The 16,715-nt window shown below is 33.2% G+C and overlaps 2 protein-coding genes and 1 pseudogene across 2 annotated transcripts; 2 read left to right on the top strand and 1 right to left on the bottom strand.

Moving 5' to 3' along the window:
• Nucleotides 1–1,121: 1,121 nt before the first annotated feature.
• On the top strand, nt 1,122–2,441 carry LOC136070445 (probable glutathione S-transferase). Its single transcript, XM_065780415.1, has 2 exons — nt 1,122–1,620; nt 2,263–2,441. The coding sequence occupies exons 1-2, from the start codon at nt 1,305–1,307 to the stop codon at nt 2,439–2,441; spliced, it is 495 nt and encodes a 164-aa protein (XP_065636487.1). The 5' UTR covers nt 1,122–1,304.
• A 36-nt stretch (nt 2,442–2,477) lies between these two features.
• Nucleotides 2,478–4,045, top strand: LOC112020443 (probable glutathione S-transferase; annotated as a pseudogene).
• A 9,316-nt stretch (nt 4,046–13,361) lies between these two features.
• On the bottom strand, nt 13,362–14,361 carry LOC112021102 (probable glutathione S-transferase). Its single transcript, XM_065780414.1, has 2 exons — nt 14,077–14,361; nt 13,362–13,613 (listed from the first exon to the last, which is right to left on the bottom strand). The coding sequence occupies exons 1-2, from the start codon at nt 14,359–14,361 to the stop codon at nt 13,362–13,364; spliced, it is 537 nt and encodes a 178-aa protein (XP_065636486.1).
• Between the last annotated feature and the right edge of the window lie 2,354 nt (nt 14,362–16,715).

The following is a 16,715-nucleotide window of genomic DNA, read 5'->3' as shown; positions in this document are numbered from 1 at the left end:
TTCTTAGGGCTTGGGCGTGCCTTTTTTTTTTTTGGCCGCACGCGGGGGGGGGGGGGCAGTAACGTTGCCTCTTTTTTTTTCTTTTGATTTTCTAGGGCCTAGGCATGATAGTTTTTTTTTTTTTTTTTTTTTTAACTAGACATGAATTTTTTTTTTTTAATAAATTTGGTTGATTGCTCTTTTTTTTTTGGTTATTTGTCACTTTTTTGTTTTAATTGGGCATCATTCTTTAACAATGGTATATGAGTAAATTTAATTAAACTCATTTTTTCCATCCCTCCATTTTTCTACTCCCAACCAAACAAAAATGAGAGAAATTAAAATCTTTTCTATCCACTCACTTTTCCATCCTCCCACAATATTCTATCCTCTTACTTCCCCCCTCCCCCACCCCCCCCCAACCAAATGGATCTTGAACCATCACCCTTGTACTCCCAAGAGTTGTAGTTTGCTGGCTTAATCCATTCATAAGTGAGTCCTTGATCTGCTTTGAACTAATCTCAAATCATTTCATGATTTCTCATTCCCGTTTCGATTTGACTCCTTTGATTTTCCCTTGATTATTAGCTAATTCTTGTTTTAATTGCTTCATAACTCAAATCTACTGCAATTTTTGACAATTGTTACTGAATGTTAGAGATATATTAGCCCATTAGTATAGGCCCAAACCTAATTCTACTTTGTGTGCAAGCCAAGTCTCCTACTTGTACTAGAAGTCTATTAGTCTAGGGTATAATCTAATATATATACACATGTTATGATTCATTGTAACACAGAATTTGTACTACACTCTAATATATTATTGATGTAGCCCTTTAGAGTTTCTTCCGTGGATGTAGGCCGTTAGACTGAACCACGTAACTTTCGTGTGTTATTGTGTTCTATATTTTATGCTTTTACTTTCGCATCCATACAAACATATTCAACATGATGTATCAATGCTAATATTTAACACTGAAGATCATTATTAATTAATAGCAAATTATACGATAGTTTTCTCTTGTTTAATAATGAACAGATAAAAGTAGGTTGACTTGGGGGTTGCAGGTGAAGAACATATGTGTCATGAAATATTTTTTTATTAAATAGAAAATTAGAAAGACTTCTGGCGCATGCTCATATTTCATTACTTATTGCACAATTCGAAAGAAAAAAAATGCATAATTTCAAATCTTAAAAGAAGGAAAAGAAAATGTGTAGTCAAACTAGCTACAAACTTATTACCCAAGAAAGAGATCACCATTGTTGGTATAAATTGACTTGGCATGGCCCTATACCTCACACCTTGATCCCCCTCATTACTAATGGAAGAAGTAAAGCTACTAGGATTCTGGCCTAGCCCCTTCAGTCATAGAGTGATATGGGCTCTAAAACTGAAGGGGGTGAAATACGATTATCTGGAAGAAGACCTTCCCAACGAGAAGAGTCAATTGCTCTTGCAATACAACCCAGTTCACAAGAAAATCCCTGTCCTTGTTCATGGCGGCAAACCAATTGTCGAGTCCTTAGTCATCCTTGAATACATTGAAGAAACATGGCCCGACAATCCATTGCTGCCAAAAGATGCCTATGCAAGAGCCTTAGCTCGATTTTGGATACAGTTTGGATTACAGAAGGTAAGTTTGATCTTCATTGGGATTCCTTTTCTGATACTTCTTGTTATAAATCTGATTTCATTTCTACTACGCAGAAGAAAGCATATCTCTTTTATTAACGCAGTAGAGCATACTACCGAATTAGAAAAGTACTTCTGTAATTTTCGTTAAGACACCTGGGTCCTTTACTTCTGGCCATTTAAGTTGACTTTTATCTAATGCATGCTAAAAATATTAAAATTACTACAAATTTTATTATAAAACATTTATAATTTTACAAATTGACGTAATAATAAATGTAATTATCGTAATTTAAAAAAAAAAATCTTAATTTTCTTTTAATGATTAATGACACATCAATTTATAAAAAAATTGATGTAGAGTTATGTGCAGTAAAATTTTAATATTCTAATACTTTTATTTTTAAAGAGAGTTTCGAGCAAGAATTGAACCTCAGATCTCTCTTATTCAACCATATAAGACTTTACCAATTAAGCTAACTAAAACCCACATATTCTTAATACTACTCTTTTGAAAATCTAACATGATCGTCTTAGTCTTCTGCTTGGCTTATGTAAGCCCAATATGGTCTAATCCAGGAATAAACATTTTTAGCACGTGTAATTTGAAATAATATTTTTGACTGATTCTATGTATTAATTTCTAGGCCCCATTTTTCACGCATTTTTCCAAACCACTGGAGAAGAACAAGAAAAGGCAATAAAAGAGGCACAGGAAGTTTTTAAGATCTTGGAAGAGAAAGCTCTAGGGAACAAGAAGTTTTTCAGTGGTGACAGTATAGGGATGGTTGACATTTCATATGGATNCATGAAATTTTTTTATTAAATAGAAAATTAGAAAGACTTCTGGCGCATGCTCATATTTCATTACTTATTGCACAATTCGAAAGAAAAAAAATGCATAATTTCAAATCTTAAAAGAAGGAAAAGAAAATGTGTAGTCAAACTAGCTACAAACTTATTACCCAAGAAAGAGATCACCATTGTTGGTATAAATTGACTTGGCATGGCCCTATACCTCACACCTTGATCCCCCTCATTACTAATGGAAGAAGTAAAGCTACTAGGATTCTGGCCTAGCCCCTTCAGTCATAGAGTGATATGGGCTCTAAAACTGAAGGGGGTGAAATACGATTATCTGGAAGAAGACCTTCCCAACGAGAAGAGTCAATTGCTCTTGCAATACAACCCAGTTCACAAGAAAATCCCTGTCCTTGTTCATGGCGGCAAACCAATTGTCGAGTCCTTAGTCATCCTTGAATACATTGAAGAAACATGGCCCGACAATCCATTGCTGCCAAAAGATGCCTATGCAAGAGCCTTAGCTCGATTTTGGATACAGTTTGGATTACAGAAGGTAAGTTTGATCTTCATTGGGATTCCTTTTCTGATACTTCTTGTTATAAATCTGATTTCATTTCTACTACGCAGAAGAAAGCATATCTCTTTTATTAACGCAGTAGAGCATACTACCGAATTAGAAAAAGTACTTCTGTAATTTTCGTTAAGACACCTGGGTCTTTACTTCTTGGCCATTTAAGTTGACTTTTATCTAATGCATGCTAAAAATATTAAAATTACTACAAATTTTATTATAAAACATTTATAATTTTACAAATTGACGTAATAATAAATGAATTATCGTAATTTAAAAAAAAAAAATCTTAATTTTCTTTTAATGATTAATGACACATCAATTTATAAAAAAATTGATGTAGAGTTTATGTGCAGTAAAATTTTAATATTCTAATACTTTTATTTTTAAAGAGAGTTTCGAGCAAGAATTGAACCTCAGATCTCTCTTATTCAACCATATAAGACTTTACCAATTAAGCTAACTAAAACCCACATATTCTTAATACTACTCTTTTGAAAATCTAACATGATCGTCTTAGTCTTCTGCTTGGCTTATGTAAGCCCAATATGGTCTAATCCAGGAATAAACATTTTTAGCACGTGTAATTTGAAATAATATTTTTGACTGATTCTATGTATTAATTTCTAGGCCCCATTTTTCACGCATTTTTCCAAACCACTGGAGAAGAACAAGAAAAGGCAATAAAAGAGGCACAGGAAGTTTTTAAGATCTTGGAAGAGAAAGCTCTAGGGAACAAGAAGTTTTTCAGTGGTGACAGTATAGGATGGTTGACATTTCATATGGATGGTTAGCTTATTGGTTTCTGGCATGGAAGAAGCAGTGGGTGTCAAAGTGCTAAATCCGAGAACTTTTCCACGCCTGCATTCTTGGATTCAGGATTTTAAGGAAGTTGCCGTGGTCAAAGAAAACCTTCCTGACTATGCAAATATGGTGACCCATATGAAGTTCATGAGGGAAAAATTCACTTCACACCTTCCATGTCATAATCACTAGTGTTGTGTATGAACTAAGTTCCTTTTTTTCTGCTAAAAAAAATTGGGAATCTTCAGATAGATTTTACAGAAGTTTTAAAATTTGAAATTTACCTTCTGAAATTTTATTATGTTTGCATTAGTAGTCATTTCATCTATAGTTTCCATTAATTGCCATATAAACTTGTCATGTATATTTAATTTATCTAAAAAAATAATATCACATTATTTTGTAACCTAAAAAAACTATAAATAATTTTAAAAATTGGCATGGCTTAATAAAAATAACTCGACATCATTTTATTAGATAAACTAAACAAACGTGATAAACTTATGTGACATTTAATGAAAAAAGATGGATGGAAATGCTGCTGATGCAAATAGAATATGACTATAACAGCTAATATCCAAATTCTAATACTTTAATATAAAATCCAAAAACACCCAAATTTAGGGTGTTGTTTGTACTTTAAATTTTTTTTTTTTTTAGAATATATAAAATTATGATCTAGCTTTGAACTTTGAATAATACTTCAATTATTAGCATATACAATGCTTGTTATGAATTTAACATGTGGTGGATGGATGTTACTCCAACAAATTTGTGATGTATCAGATTTGAAATAATATCTTATCTAATCATTCCATAAATATATTTAAACACATGGTGAAGTTTCACATTAGCATTCCATTTGAAAAGAATCCAAATAAAACCAAATTAGTTTGTTTAATGGAGTCCAAATCTTCTATACCATTTTTCTTGCTAGACCATGCTCCACCAATAATAATTTGCCATATGTCCACCAATTTAATTATCTAATTTTCAGCCTTTATTATTTAGTTTCCTAAAATAAATCAAAAAAAAAAATCCAAATCATCCCCACCAACCACCATCATAGTTCCTCCACCACAAACAACAACAACCTTCGTCAACGCCATCATCAGCCACCACCCCTGCTGGCCAGCCACCCACCACCACAAGTTGTCAATTACCCAAAAAATAGAAAATAAAAAGAACCCCACACACCCACACTAGCCACCACCACCAACCTTCATTGGTACCACTAGGAAGAGATCTCCGATGACATCAACAGCCATCCACCACAGCCTCCTTGTCTTCAAATCCATGACTAATATTAGTTTTGTGACATCTTGTTCGTGGGTACTCATGGGCCATGACTACCTTTCTTCTTTAAATCCATTTATGGTACTTAGACATGGTGATGGTGCGGCATTGATGGTGTCGTCATCTCTACCTGGCAACGTTGGACAAGGGTGGTGGACTGTTGGTGATTGATTGGTGGTGGATGTTGTTTTTTTTTTTTTTAAATAAAAATTATTTTTGGTAACTGACAACCGGTGGTGGTGGGTGGCTGGTCGACAGGAGTGGCTGACCGTTGAGGACGTCAGTGATCTCCCTTTTGGTGGCACTAACGAACGTTGGTGGTGGTGGTGGAGGAACTGTGATGGTTGCTAGTGGAATGGCTTGGCTTCTTTTTTTTTTTTTTTGGATTTATTTTAGGAAACTAAATAATAAAAGGCTGAAAATTAGATTTGAATTAAATTGGTGTACATATGACAAATTTTTATTTGTGGAGCATGGAGTGGAGCAAGAAGAAAATCAAAAGAATAGAAAAAAAAAAAAAGAAGCAACGTTACTGCCAAAAAAAAAAAAAAAATAGAGGCAACTAGACGAAGCCTGTAACACCCCAACCTAATTAATAATTAATTTTATGAGTTTATATGCACGTTATTATCTTAATTACTTTTAAGTGCATGAAACTTTGATTTGTGATATTATAAAACATATATGCTCTTTTAATGTTATGGATATAACTTTATAAAGATAAGGATATATATATATATATATTGATGAAAACCTTGCGATTTTATTTCCTTTGAACTTGGAAGATTACCACCTGGCTGAAACTTAAAGTATTCATGTAAGAAAATAAGCAGGAATTCAAGAAACAAATTCTTGATAAGCACTTTCCGATTAGGTTGGTTCGTGTTAGTATTGAGGTAAACTTAATATTAATATGCCGGTCATGCTCTAAACTTTGAAGTACAGGTTTGGGTCGTGACAAAGCCCATGTGCACATGCACATGGACATTTTTGTCAATCAAGAAAAAATGCATCCCCACTCCATTTTTTCTCTATTTTGGGGAGAAAACATTTTGGTATACCTAGAGAAAACATTTGGGCCCTGCCATTTATTTTCCTTCTTTCCCACCCAACTAAACACACTCCAAAAATAATTTTCTTCCCTATTTTCTCTCCAAAGTTTTCTATCCATCCTGTTTCACCTCCAAACAAACACACCCTAAATTATACTTGATTTTGATGGTCAATTAGTTTGTACATTTTTATGATCAATTCAATGGTGGAACCTGAATAGAGTAGGGTTTTTTGTTGTTGTTGTTGTTGTTGATGGGAAGAACCTAAATAGTTTTAAAAGTGCAAATTGCATCGATAATGTGGAAAATCTTGATGCATGTACTAACTACTAATTTCTAATAACCTGATCTCCTTGAGATTTTAAATCCTTGAGATTTTAAACTGATCTCCTTGAGTTTGTAAAAATAATTACTACCTCTGTCCTAGTTTGTTTGTCTTCTATTCCATTCTAGGATGTCCTAAAATATAGTCCTGTTTCTAAAAATAAAAATTATTAGTTTACTAATGTTTCTATTATACTCCTATTTTATTTTCAAAACTATTTAAAAAGAAAACTAACTAATATTTAAAAAAATCAATTTAATTAGGGCACCTTTTTAATTGCCTCATTAAAAATAACTCTTTTTTAAAAAGCTGATAAATTTATTTAAGGATAGTTTTGTAAACTTATACATTTGTATAAGGCAGACAAGACTATAAATGATGTTCCCTTAAAAAGTTTGACTTTTCAAGCATGACAAACAAATTGGGACGGAAGGAGTAATTAGAAATGGAAAAATTATATTCATTTAGTTAAACTTGGGGCTCACACGCTTCTTAGCCTCCTTTCCATTCCTCTTTATTTGATTACTATTATAATTGTGAGATTAGTGAGAATTTATGAAATATAGGGATAAATGATTCTTTTATGGTCTTTAAAAAATAAGGATAAAGTTTAATTACAAAATTGGTTGTAACCTAAGATTGTAACCTAAGGTTATAACCTTACTCAATAAAATAAACATTATTACTGTTTTTTTGTTTAGACCCCTTAAACCAGATTGTTTAACCTAATTAATTAACTAAGTTGATTATTAGGTTTATTATTTAGGCATAGGTTAAACAAGCATATATCATATCATGCATAAAAGCGAAAAAGTAAATAACACCTCGATATGATGACTTAGGAAAACTGATGAAACGAACCGTTTCAAGGTAAAAATCTAGGGAGGATTTGATCTAACTATCCTCAAGGTAAAGTAAATCCACTATAAGAGAATCGAAGTTTTTACAAAAGATTTAACTCTAAATTTATTGCTACCTCATGTAGTAATTTACTGACACGACCACGTGCAAGCTCTAAATTCACAGACTCCTTCTCTCCTTTGATTTGCAGCAACACAAGCACTCTTGCTTGTGACTTTGAGATTCCACTCAAAGGTTTCAAATCACCAGCAGTAATGATCTTGTAGCAGCAACTAGGTTCTACCACCGCTTGATTGTAGATTTTGCTCTGGTAAATTCTTGTGTAATTAGAAGGTACAAAAACTTTCAAATCTCACAAAGAGTAACACACAATTTTTCCAAAAGTTTGAAAAATGTAGCTAGGTTCTCCCTTTTATATGTGGACAAGTTAGAATGAAACCCTAAACATTTTCGCAGGCTTGGGCATTGTTTAAAACTTCTGCAAAATCTGATTTCTGCGATTCTCGATCTGTCGAGTCTAATTTATCGATTGGTTGAGCTTGACTGAAATTAACTCCCTTTTTCTGCAGTCAGCTGAACTTGAAGCTTGAAACCTATACTTTTAAGCATTGCCTAATACATAGATTAGACATGTTTTGTTCTTAGTTTGCCAACATAAATAAAATATGATTCTAAATATTTATTCCTAAATCTTTAGAACTTAACAATCTCCCTATTTGGCAATCCATGACAAAACACACACACATACACTATGAAATGCTTAAATTAAATACCAGCCCAAATACAAGATATTGCCCTAATATAATTCTAACATAACTGCTAACTATTTGTTGCTAGTATAGACAGTAGCTGTTGAAAGAATTAACTAGTAAATTCTTGAAACACTAAAAACAAAACCATAAACGCATGTGTGGAGATACAGTACCAAAATCAAAGTAAAAATATGAACTTTAATTCACAAAACATATAAAGGGAGATAGTAATATCATAATTAATAAACTCATCATCAATAGATTTCAAAAAGGCTTTCATCCTAACTTTCCAATAAGCATAGTTATTCCCGTTAAAGTGTGGAGAGATTGCAAGAGAATGATCGTGTTCCATGACAACAGGGGTCAACAATTAACTCTAGGTTAAGAAACATATAAACAAGAGCTAACCCGCTTTGAGACCACTTGTTTGTTTGTTTAGACCCCTTAAACTAGATTGTTTAACCTAATTAATTAACCAAGTTGATTATTAGGTTTATTATTTATGTCTAGGTTAAACAAGCATATATCATATCATGTATAAAAGTAGAAAAGTAAATAACATTACAATATGATGATTCAAGAAAACTGATGAAATGAACCGTTTTAAAGTAAAAACTTGTGGAGGATTTGACCTAACTATCCTCAAGGTAAAGTAAATCCACTGTAAGAAAATCGAAGTTTTTACAAAAGATTTAACCTTAAATCTATTGCTACCTCATGTAGTAACTTACTGACACGACCACATGCTTTGAATCCACAGACTTCTTCTCTTCTTGGATTTACAATAACACAAGCACTCTTGCTTGTGACTTTGAGATCCCACTCAAAGGTTTCAGATCACTAGTAGTAATGATCTTGTAGCAGCAACTAGGTTCTACCACCGCTTGATTGTAGATCTTGCTATGATAGATTCTTGTGTAGTTAGAAGGTACAAAACCTCTCAGATCTCACAAAATGTAACACACAAGTCTTCCAAAGTCTAAAAAATGTAGCTAGAGTTTCCCTTTTATATGTGGACAAGTTAGAACGAAACCCTAAACATTTTTGTAGGCTTGGGCATTGTTTAAAACTTCTGCAAAATCTGATTTCTACGATTCTTGATCGGTCAAGTCTAATTTCTTGATCAATCGAGCTTGATTGAAATTGACTCCCTTTTTCTGCAGTCAGCTAAACTTAAAGCTTGAAATTTATACTTTTAAGCATTGCCTAATACATAGACTAGACATGTTTTGTCTTCGGTTTGCCAATACAATAAGATATGATTCTAAATATTTATTCTTAAATCTTCAGAACCTAATAATTACATATTTTAAAAATCTAACCGTTGAATTGCATGTTTTTTACACTCTTAATACATGTTAGATTTTGTGTGAATATAATTTACTATATAATTTATAAGCTTATATTTTATGCATAATTTTAAACTACCAAAACTTGTTATTTAAATAATTTATTGATGATATAGCTATTAATCTTTAATTACTTAAAAATTTTGCAAGCATGGAGGATATAAGAAGAAAATGTAATCCAATAGTAGATTTGTCAATATTTACCTTCAATAAAAAGATATTGAGTAAGATTGTAGTCTTAAATTACAACCAATTTTGTATCTAAACTTTGTCCAAAAAAAAAAAAAGAATGAAAAGAGATTGATTGCATGTTGCTTTTGTAGACAAATTTGCAACACTTTGTCAACTATTCGAAAGAGTTGAATTAGGTAGGCTTTTTTATTTTTTATTTATTTATTTATTTATAAATTTTTTTAATGATCAACTATTGATAAAACAACAATTAATTATGATTTTTTGAAAGTGGGTTCAAATTTCAAACAATTCGATCCAGGGTCAATAGATTCATACACAAAAATTTAATGTTATTGGGATGCCCAAAAGAGCGGAACATTTCTTTGCTTTGCTAGATGCGCGAATACACGAGTCCAAATCCTCTGTCTCATTAATTGTGCTCCACTTCATGCTCCACCAATAAAATTTGGACAACTAACCTTTTTCATTAAATGAGATATCTTATTAAATGAGACAACTAGCCTCTCTTATTAAAGTCAAAGTTATCTCATTTAATGAGACAGGCTAGTTGTCTAAGTTTTATTGGTGGAGCATGAAGTGGAGCACAATTGATAAGACAGAAGATTTGGACTCCGAATACACAAGCACAATATTTAATGCTTGTTTGAGTAATAGCAAAAATATTCCCAATATCATGCTAAGAAAGACTAGGATTTCCCAAAAATAATGTCATTCATTTGATGAGAAATAAAAAAGAATATCGAAAATTTGAGTAATTGAAGCTGTTGGCTTAACCTTGCATGCATTTCCTTTTGAATGAGGCTAAATAAATGTCTCCATTGCTGCCAACACTCTCTCTTTGGAAGTATAGTATTTGTTTTAGCAACTTATCCTAAGGGTTCCTCACCAAGAGCTCCCCAACGAGACAGAGAAACCAACCCCCTATGTTAAGCATTAGACATAACAAAGTATATTGAGGAATATCTACACCCACTTTATACCATTTGGAGCCACGTCCGAAGTATAGGTATAAGGGTTGCGCTGCTTGATGCTCTGATCGAAAGAAAATCAGTGGGATCATGTTGGTACGACTAGATTGCATTAAAAATGTTAATCCCTCCCTAATACACCAAATGATCAAAATGTCAATTCAGAGAAAGGAAGATCGACCAGCCAAACAAAGTAGAGGACCTTCTTGAGATGGGGAGATAGTTTGACCATGGCTTCACCTATAAGAATTGACATTAATAAAAAAAAGAAATTAGACTCTACATTTCTCTCTCTTATATATTTTTATGGCAAATAATAAAAGATTGATTAAGTGCATCTCTTCCCCTCTTATCAATTCAAAAGTTGAATGAAAACTTTCCCTGCAAATCCACTATGAAAAGAGAAGTTATCACGATGCAAGTAAAACCTTTATCTAGACACTACAACCCATAGACAACTTACAGAGAAAACCTTTTATTGCACTAGAACATTAGACTCTTCCATCGCATGAATCACATCCCCTTGACTTTTCAAAAATCATCCATGTCTCTTGTAATTTAGGTAAAAATATTTAATTTTAGACATAAATTCAAGTAATGGCCACTTAGATTTTTACTAAAAACATGTAATGTATTTATATAATTGACTAATACATTTTTGTTTTCTCTAATTACTCTTATATCATACATAGCTCATTAAATCAAAGTGTATTTAATGTATACCATACATAATTTAATTATGTTTTATTTTTATTAAATTGACTTGTATATTTTTACTTTTTACTTTTTAGACATGTCAAGATTTACTCTTTTTTTTCCTTATTTTATTTTTATTTTTATTTTTATTTTTGCAAAGATGTAAAGACTTACTTGATATAAATATTTTTGAATTCATAAGAAAATATCATATATTAAATCAAAATTACAAACATTCTATATGTGTGTGTGTGTTATTCTTTGAATTTATTATTTAGCTTGGCTCTCTGAAAAAACTTTCTAGCTCCTCCACTGGTGTACGCAGTAGGGGTGACGAAATCTGACATGATCTGTAAACACAATAAGACACGATACGAAGTTAGCAGGTTATGGGTTGTAAGGCCTTACAAGTTCATGTCATATTCGGGTTGACATGATTGACCCATTTAATAAAAGTGTCACGTTCATATCCAACCTATGAAACCTGTTTGACTTGTTTAACTAAATGTCATTTTACCAATAGGGCAAGATTTAGGTACAGTACTTAGGTGCTGTTCCTTAGGTTATCTTCTTAAGATTCTACCATGTGAATTTTTCTTATGAGATGGAAGTATATTTTTTAGTTAAGTAGTCACATGACTGAATCTTAAGAGAGAAACTTAAGGAACGGCACCTAAGGTATTATACATAAGTTTTGTCCTTACCTATATATCTTTCAAAACCCTATGTATATAAACTTATTAGTTGTTGTGGTTTATTTTGTTTGACATACTGTGATTGTTTATTTGTGAAATTAAGATATGCTCTAGTTTTGAATGATTATTTATGATGCAATTACTCTTTAGTTCTTAAATTTATATTAAAAAAAATCTATTTGTTTGGTTTTTCATAGTTCATGTCAATTGGGTTAATACTAAAATTTGTATTTTTTTTTCTTTGATAAAATCTGATAAACGAGTCAACACAATTGACCTGTTTAATAAAAAATGTCATCTTAGAGTTTGATGAATTCTGACTCATTATTAATAGTTTCGCATCGGTTAATATTGACCCATATAATCGAATACTTATAAATCGACACGATACAAACTTGACTCGCAAATATGAATTGCCACCCTATACTGGTATGATATGCTTCTTTGGGCACGAAATCAGGGAGTGGGCTTGAGCCTTGCGAGATGGCCGATTGGGCTTGACATCAAGTTGTATTCATTTGAAATGGGACCGAGCGCTCTAGATGCTAGTGAATCCAAAATTATAAAGTCGTTTCGTGGATACACCCAATTATACATCAGTGTAATGACTTAGGGCATGTTTGGTAGATTGTAATAGGTGTTGTAATGTAATAGTTATTCCTATGGTTTAGCTATTCTTTAGTTTGATTATGTTTTTATTACAAGGAATAGTCATTCCTTATGAATAGCTATTCTTCAAAATGAGGAATAACTATTCTTCTTTAAAATGTTGTATTAGCTATTCCTTAGTAAGTGTAATAATTTCAAAACTTAATATATTTCCAAATAATTAAACTTTCTATATACATCTAACAAGTATAAAAAAAAAAATCATAAAAAATAACACATATCTCTCTTAAATTTAAAAATAACAATTTTTAAGGAGAATAATTGTATAAGTAAGATATTTCCTAAAATAAATGTTAAGTTTCATTCTAATATTATAACTCACAATCAAACTAATGAATAAGTTTAGTTATTACATTACAACACACTTTATTACTGGTAATAAAGATTACAATTCCTGTCGTAATTCTCATTCAGTGTACCAAACGTATCCTTACTAATAATAAGTAATAACCTCTCGTTAAACTGACATACCATTCACCTCTCTTTTTATTGATGGAACCATTAACCTGTCGTTATTGATTATCAAAAAAAAGAAAAAAAGAAAAAAAAAAGCCTCTTCGTTATTATTCCAAATAACAGTACAGACATACACAAAAGTAAATCACTGAGATGCTGACAACATTTCTATACGACTCTTCTTGAAAAAGAACAACATTTTATCATGATCCAGAAGATTTTCTTTAATTATAGGAACTTCCTCAAAATTCTCTTACCATGCGTGCAAGCGGGGCAATGCATGGGCTTCCAGCACTTTTACTTCAATTATTTCTTCAATGACACCATACCAGTGTGCAATTGTTCCAAATGCAATGTCCACTATACGAATTCTGTCTCCCCCCAAAAATTTCTTCTCACCTAGGCCCTGCTCTTCCATAATTTTTAGCATTTCCAAACTGTCCTTCAGGGCCTTCTTTTGCTCCTTGCCATTGGATCGAAATACTGACAAAATTGCAGCTGGAGCCTATCAAAGTTTTAAGACGTAATGAGTACTAGGTTGTTTTTATTAAATGAAACCTGGCTTGGTTTTTTCTTAGGTAATGAATTTTATTTTTCTAATTTCGCCTGTGTTAATGTCTAGTGTCAATTTTTTTCCCTAAACGGTCTCAACCCCAAAATTAAAAAAGGACTGTGACAGATTGATGGCCAATGTAAAAGTTTAATCACTTTTTAGGAATGGAATAGATGTAAATCATTTCTATTTACTTCTTGAGGATTTGTACCCAAAAAAAAAATGCCCTGAATTTTGCAAACATGGACTAAAAAAAAAAACGTGAAGTAATCATATTGACACAAGGCATAAGCATTTCAGCTCATTACCTGTGGAGGAAATAGTAAGACTCGAAATATAAAGATATACCAGCAAATAACCCAAAAAATTTTTTTTTTTTTTTTTGTCTAATATGGAAGAGAAGTTATTTTAAAACCCAAAATCGAGCCTTGGCTCTCTCGTAAGGGTCAGTTGGCAGAAAGGGAGTAGGTGGCCATGTCTGTTCAATATATTCAACGACTATCATGGACTCGCAAATTGTTTTTCCACCATGAACAAGTACTGGGATTTTCTTGTACACAGGATTACTGTAGAAGCAGAGGACTTTGTTGGACAGATCTTCTTCAATGTATTCATATAATATGCCCTTTAGTTTCAAAGTCCTTATCACTCTGTAAACAAATGGACTAGACCATCTTCCATGTAGGTTCACCTCAGCCATGTTTGAGAGGGCAATGTGATTACCCAACGAAGTCAATTTTATAGTGGCCAATGTAGTCCAGATCTTGCTTGGGCAATAAGCATAAGCTATCCAATGTGGTCTATATCTTGCTTTGGGCATGATTAAACAATTACAATCTGGATTAAAAAAAAATTAAATAGCCCTCGTTTCTGGCCTAGGTTATTCAAGGAAATCCTCAGCATTCATGATGCATCTCAATCAATTGTATTTCACAAAGGCCCTTCTTTGTCTTTGAAGTCCAAGCAAGATGCATCCAATTGACTTAGATGCATCATGAATGACGCCAAATTTATTGAACAAGTCAACAACCTATGCCAACAATGAGGACTGATTAATTATTAACAATTAAGTTCACGAGCATGGCTGAGTTGAAGCTGCATGGAAGTGAGGAGAGAAACAAGGTCGCATCGACGACTCAAATTGGTATCAGCTTCTACTCAAGTACATCAAGCCTGTACAAGAAACGGTGTCATATGGTGTACAAATTCAGGATGCATTCCGTAATATTGAAGCACATCTATTGGATAAGAGATAAGATATTTCAAATACAAGAGATGTGTTAGAAATACTGTATGCGATAGTATTGTATTTCTTGATCAAAGAATGTACATGAGTGCCTTTATATAGGAGGCATATGTGTGCAGTACAAGTAATCTAACTGGGCCTAAAGCCCACAATATTATACACGTTAACAACCCCCTCCAAATTCAAGATAGATGTGAGACCAACTTGAGGTTGTCAACCAAATCACGAAAACGTCCCTTAGGATGTGACTTGGTAAAGATATGAGCAAGTTGATCTTTGGAGGAGACTGAGAAGAGCTTGAGAGCACCGTGGACAAGATGATAACGGATAAAATGATAATCAATCTCAATGTGTTTAGTCCGTTCATGGAAGACATCATTGTGAGTAATATAAATGGCATTCTGGTTGTCACAATAAAGAGGAGTAGTAGAGGATGTGGACACACTTAAATCCTTAAGAAGCCATCATAGCTAAAGGAGCTCAGGTGCGGTATCAGCAAGGGCACAATATTCTACTTCAGTATTGGAACAAGCCATAAAAGTTTGTTTCTTACTTTGCCAAGAAATCAAAGAAGAACTAAGAAGAAAGCAATAACCCGTAGTGGACCTACGATCAGTGGGTTCTCTTGCCCAATCAGCATCAGAAAATACACAGAATACAAGAGGAGACTGAGTTGGGTAGAAAAAGCCATGGAAGAGAGTGCCTTTCAAGTATCGTAGAATGCATAGAACAACAGTATAGTGAGTCAATCATGGAGCAGACAGATATTGGCTCACCTGATGAGCAGCATAGGAAATTTCTGAACGAGTAACTGTGAGATAAACTAGGTTGTCAACCAATCGTCTGTAAATAATCCCTAATCTATTACCAAAGGGGGGAGGGGCCCCCCCCCCCCTTCGACGGTGTTAGATGCACATTAAGATCAACTGGAGTGTCAACAGTCTTGTTGTTAGTGAGTCCTGCTCGAGACAAAAGGTCAGATGCATACTTGGCTTGAGTAATATAAAGATCATCTGTGAAACGAGTGGTCTCAAAACTCAAGAAATAGCTGAGATGTCTAAGATCTTTCATCTCAAACGGCTGACTAAGAAAATCCTTGAGTTCTTGAATGTCACTGAGGTCATCACCAGTTATGATCATATCATCCACCTATAGAAGACGCAAAATGGTGCCTTTATCATTGCGACGAAAAAATAGGGTAGAATCATAAAAATTGGCAGTATAACCCAAGCGAAAAATGGTGGAGCTAAACTTGGCAAACTAAGCTCATGGAGCTTGTTTAAGGCCATAAAGTGCACGTCGAAGGTGACAAACCTTGTTTGTTTCAATAGAAAGACTAGGAGGAGGTTGCATTTAGACTTTTTCACTCAGATCCCCATTTAGGAAGGCATTTTTAACATCCATCTGAAAAAGGTCCCATTTACTAGTAGCAGCAATAGCTAAGAGGGCACGAATAGATGAGATACGAGCAAATGGAGCAAAAGTATCTTTATAATCAATCCCATACTCCTATGTAAAATCTTTTGTAATAAGTCGAGCCTTGTAGCGCTCAATGGACCCATTAGAGCGAGTTTTGATCTTATAGATCCACTTACAACCAACCACAGATTGTCCAGGAGGGAGAGTAACCAGATCCCAAGTATGATTTTTGGTTAATGCATCAATTTCCTCTTTCATTGCAATTTGCCATAAGTGGTCAATAGAAGCCTCACGATAGGTTTGACGCTCATGGAGTGTAGTAAGGGTAGTGTAACAATGATAGTCAAGTAAATGTGCAGGAATAGATCTTACCCGGGTTGAGTGGTGAG

This window comes from Quercus suber, unplaced genomic scaffold, assembly GCF_002906115.3.
Source record: "Quercus suber isolate HL8 unplaced genomic scaffold, Cork oak 2.0 scaffold_235, whole genome shotgun sequence".
Lineage (NCBI taxonomy): Eukaryota > Viridiplantae > Streptophyta > Magnoliopsida > Fagales > Fagaceae > Quercus > Quercus suber.
This window is presented reverse-complemented; position numbering and strand designations above follow the sequence as displayed.

What these genes read in the sequence shown, in the direction of transcription:
- LOC112021102 (XM_065780414.1), bottom strand. Translation starts at nt 14,361, where the DNA reads ATGGCTGAGGTGAACCTACATGGAAGATGGTCTAGTCCATTTGTTTAC. An exon ending in GAGCCAAGGCTCGATTTTGG is followed by an intron (nt 13,614 to 14,076) that starts GTTTTAAAATAA and finishes AAACTTTGATAG; the next exon opens with GCTCCAGCTGCAATTTTGTC.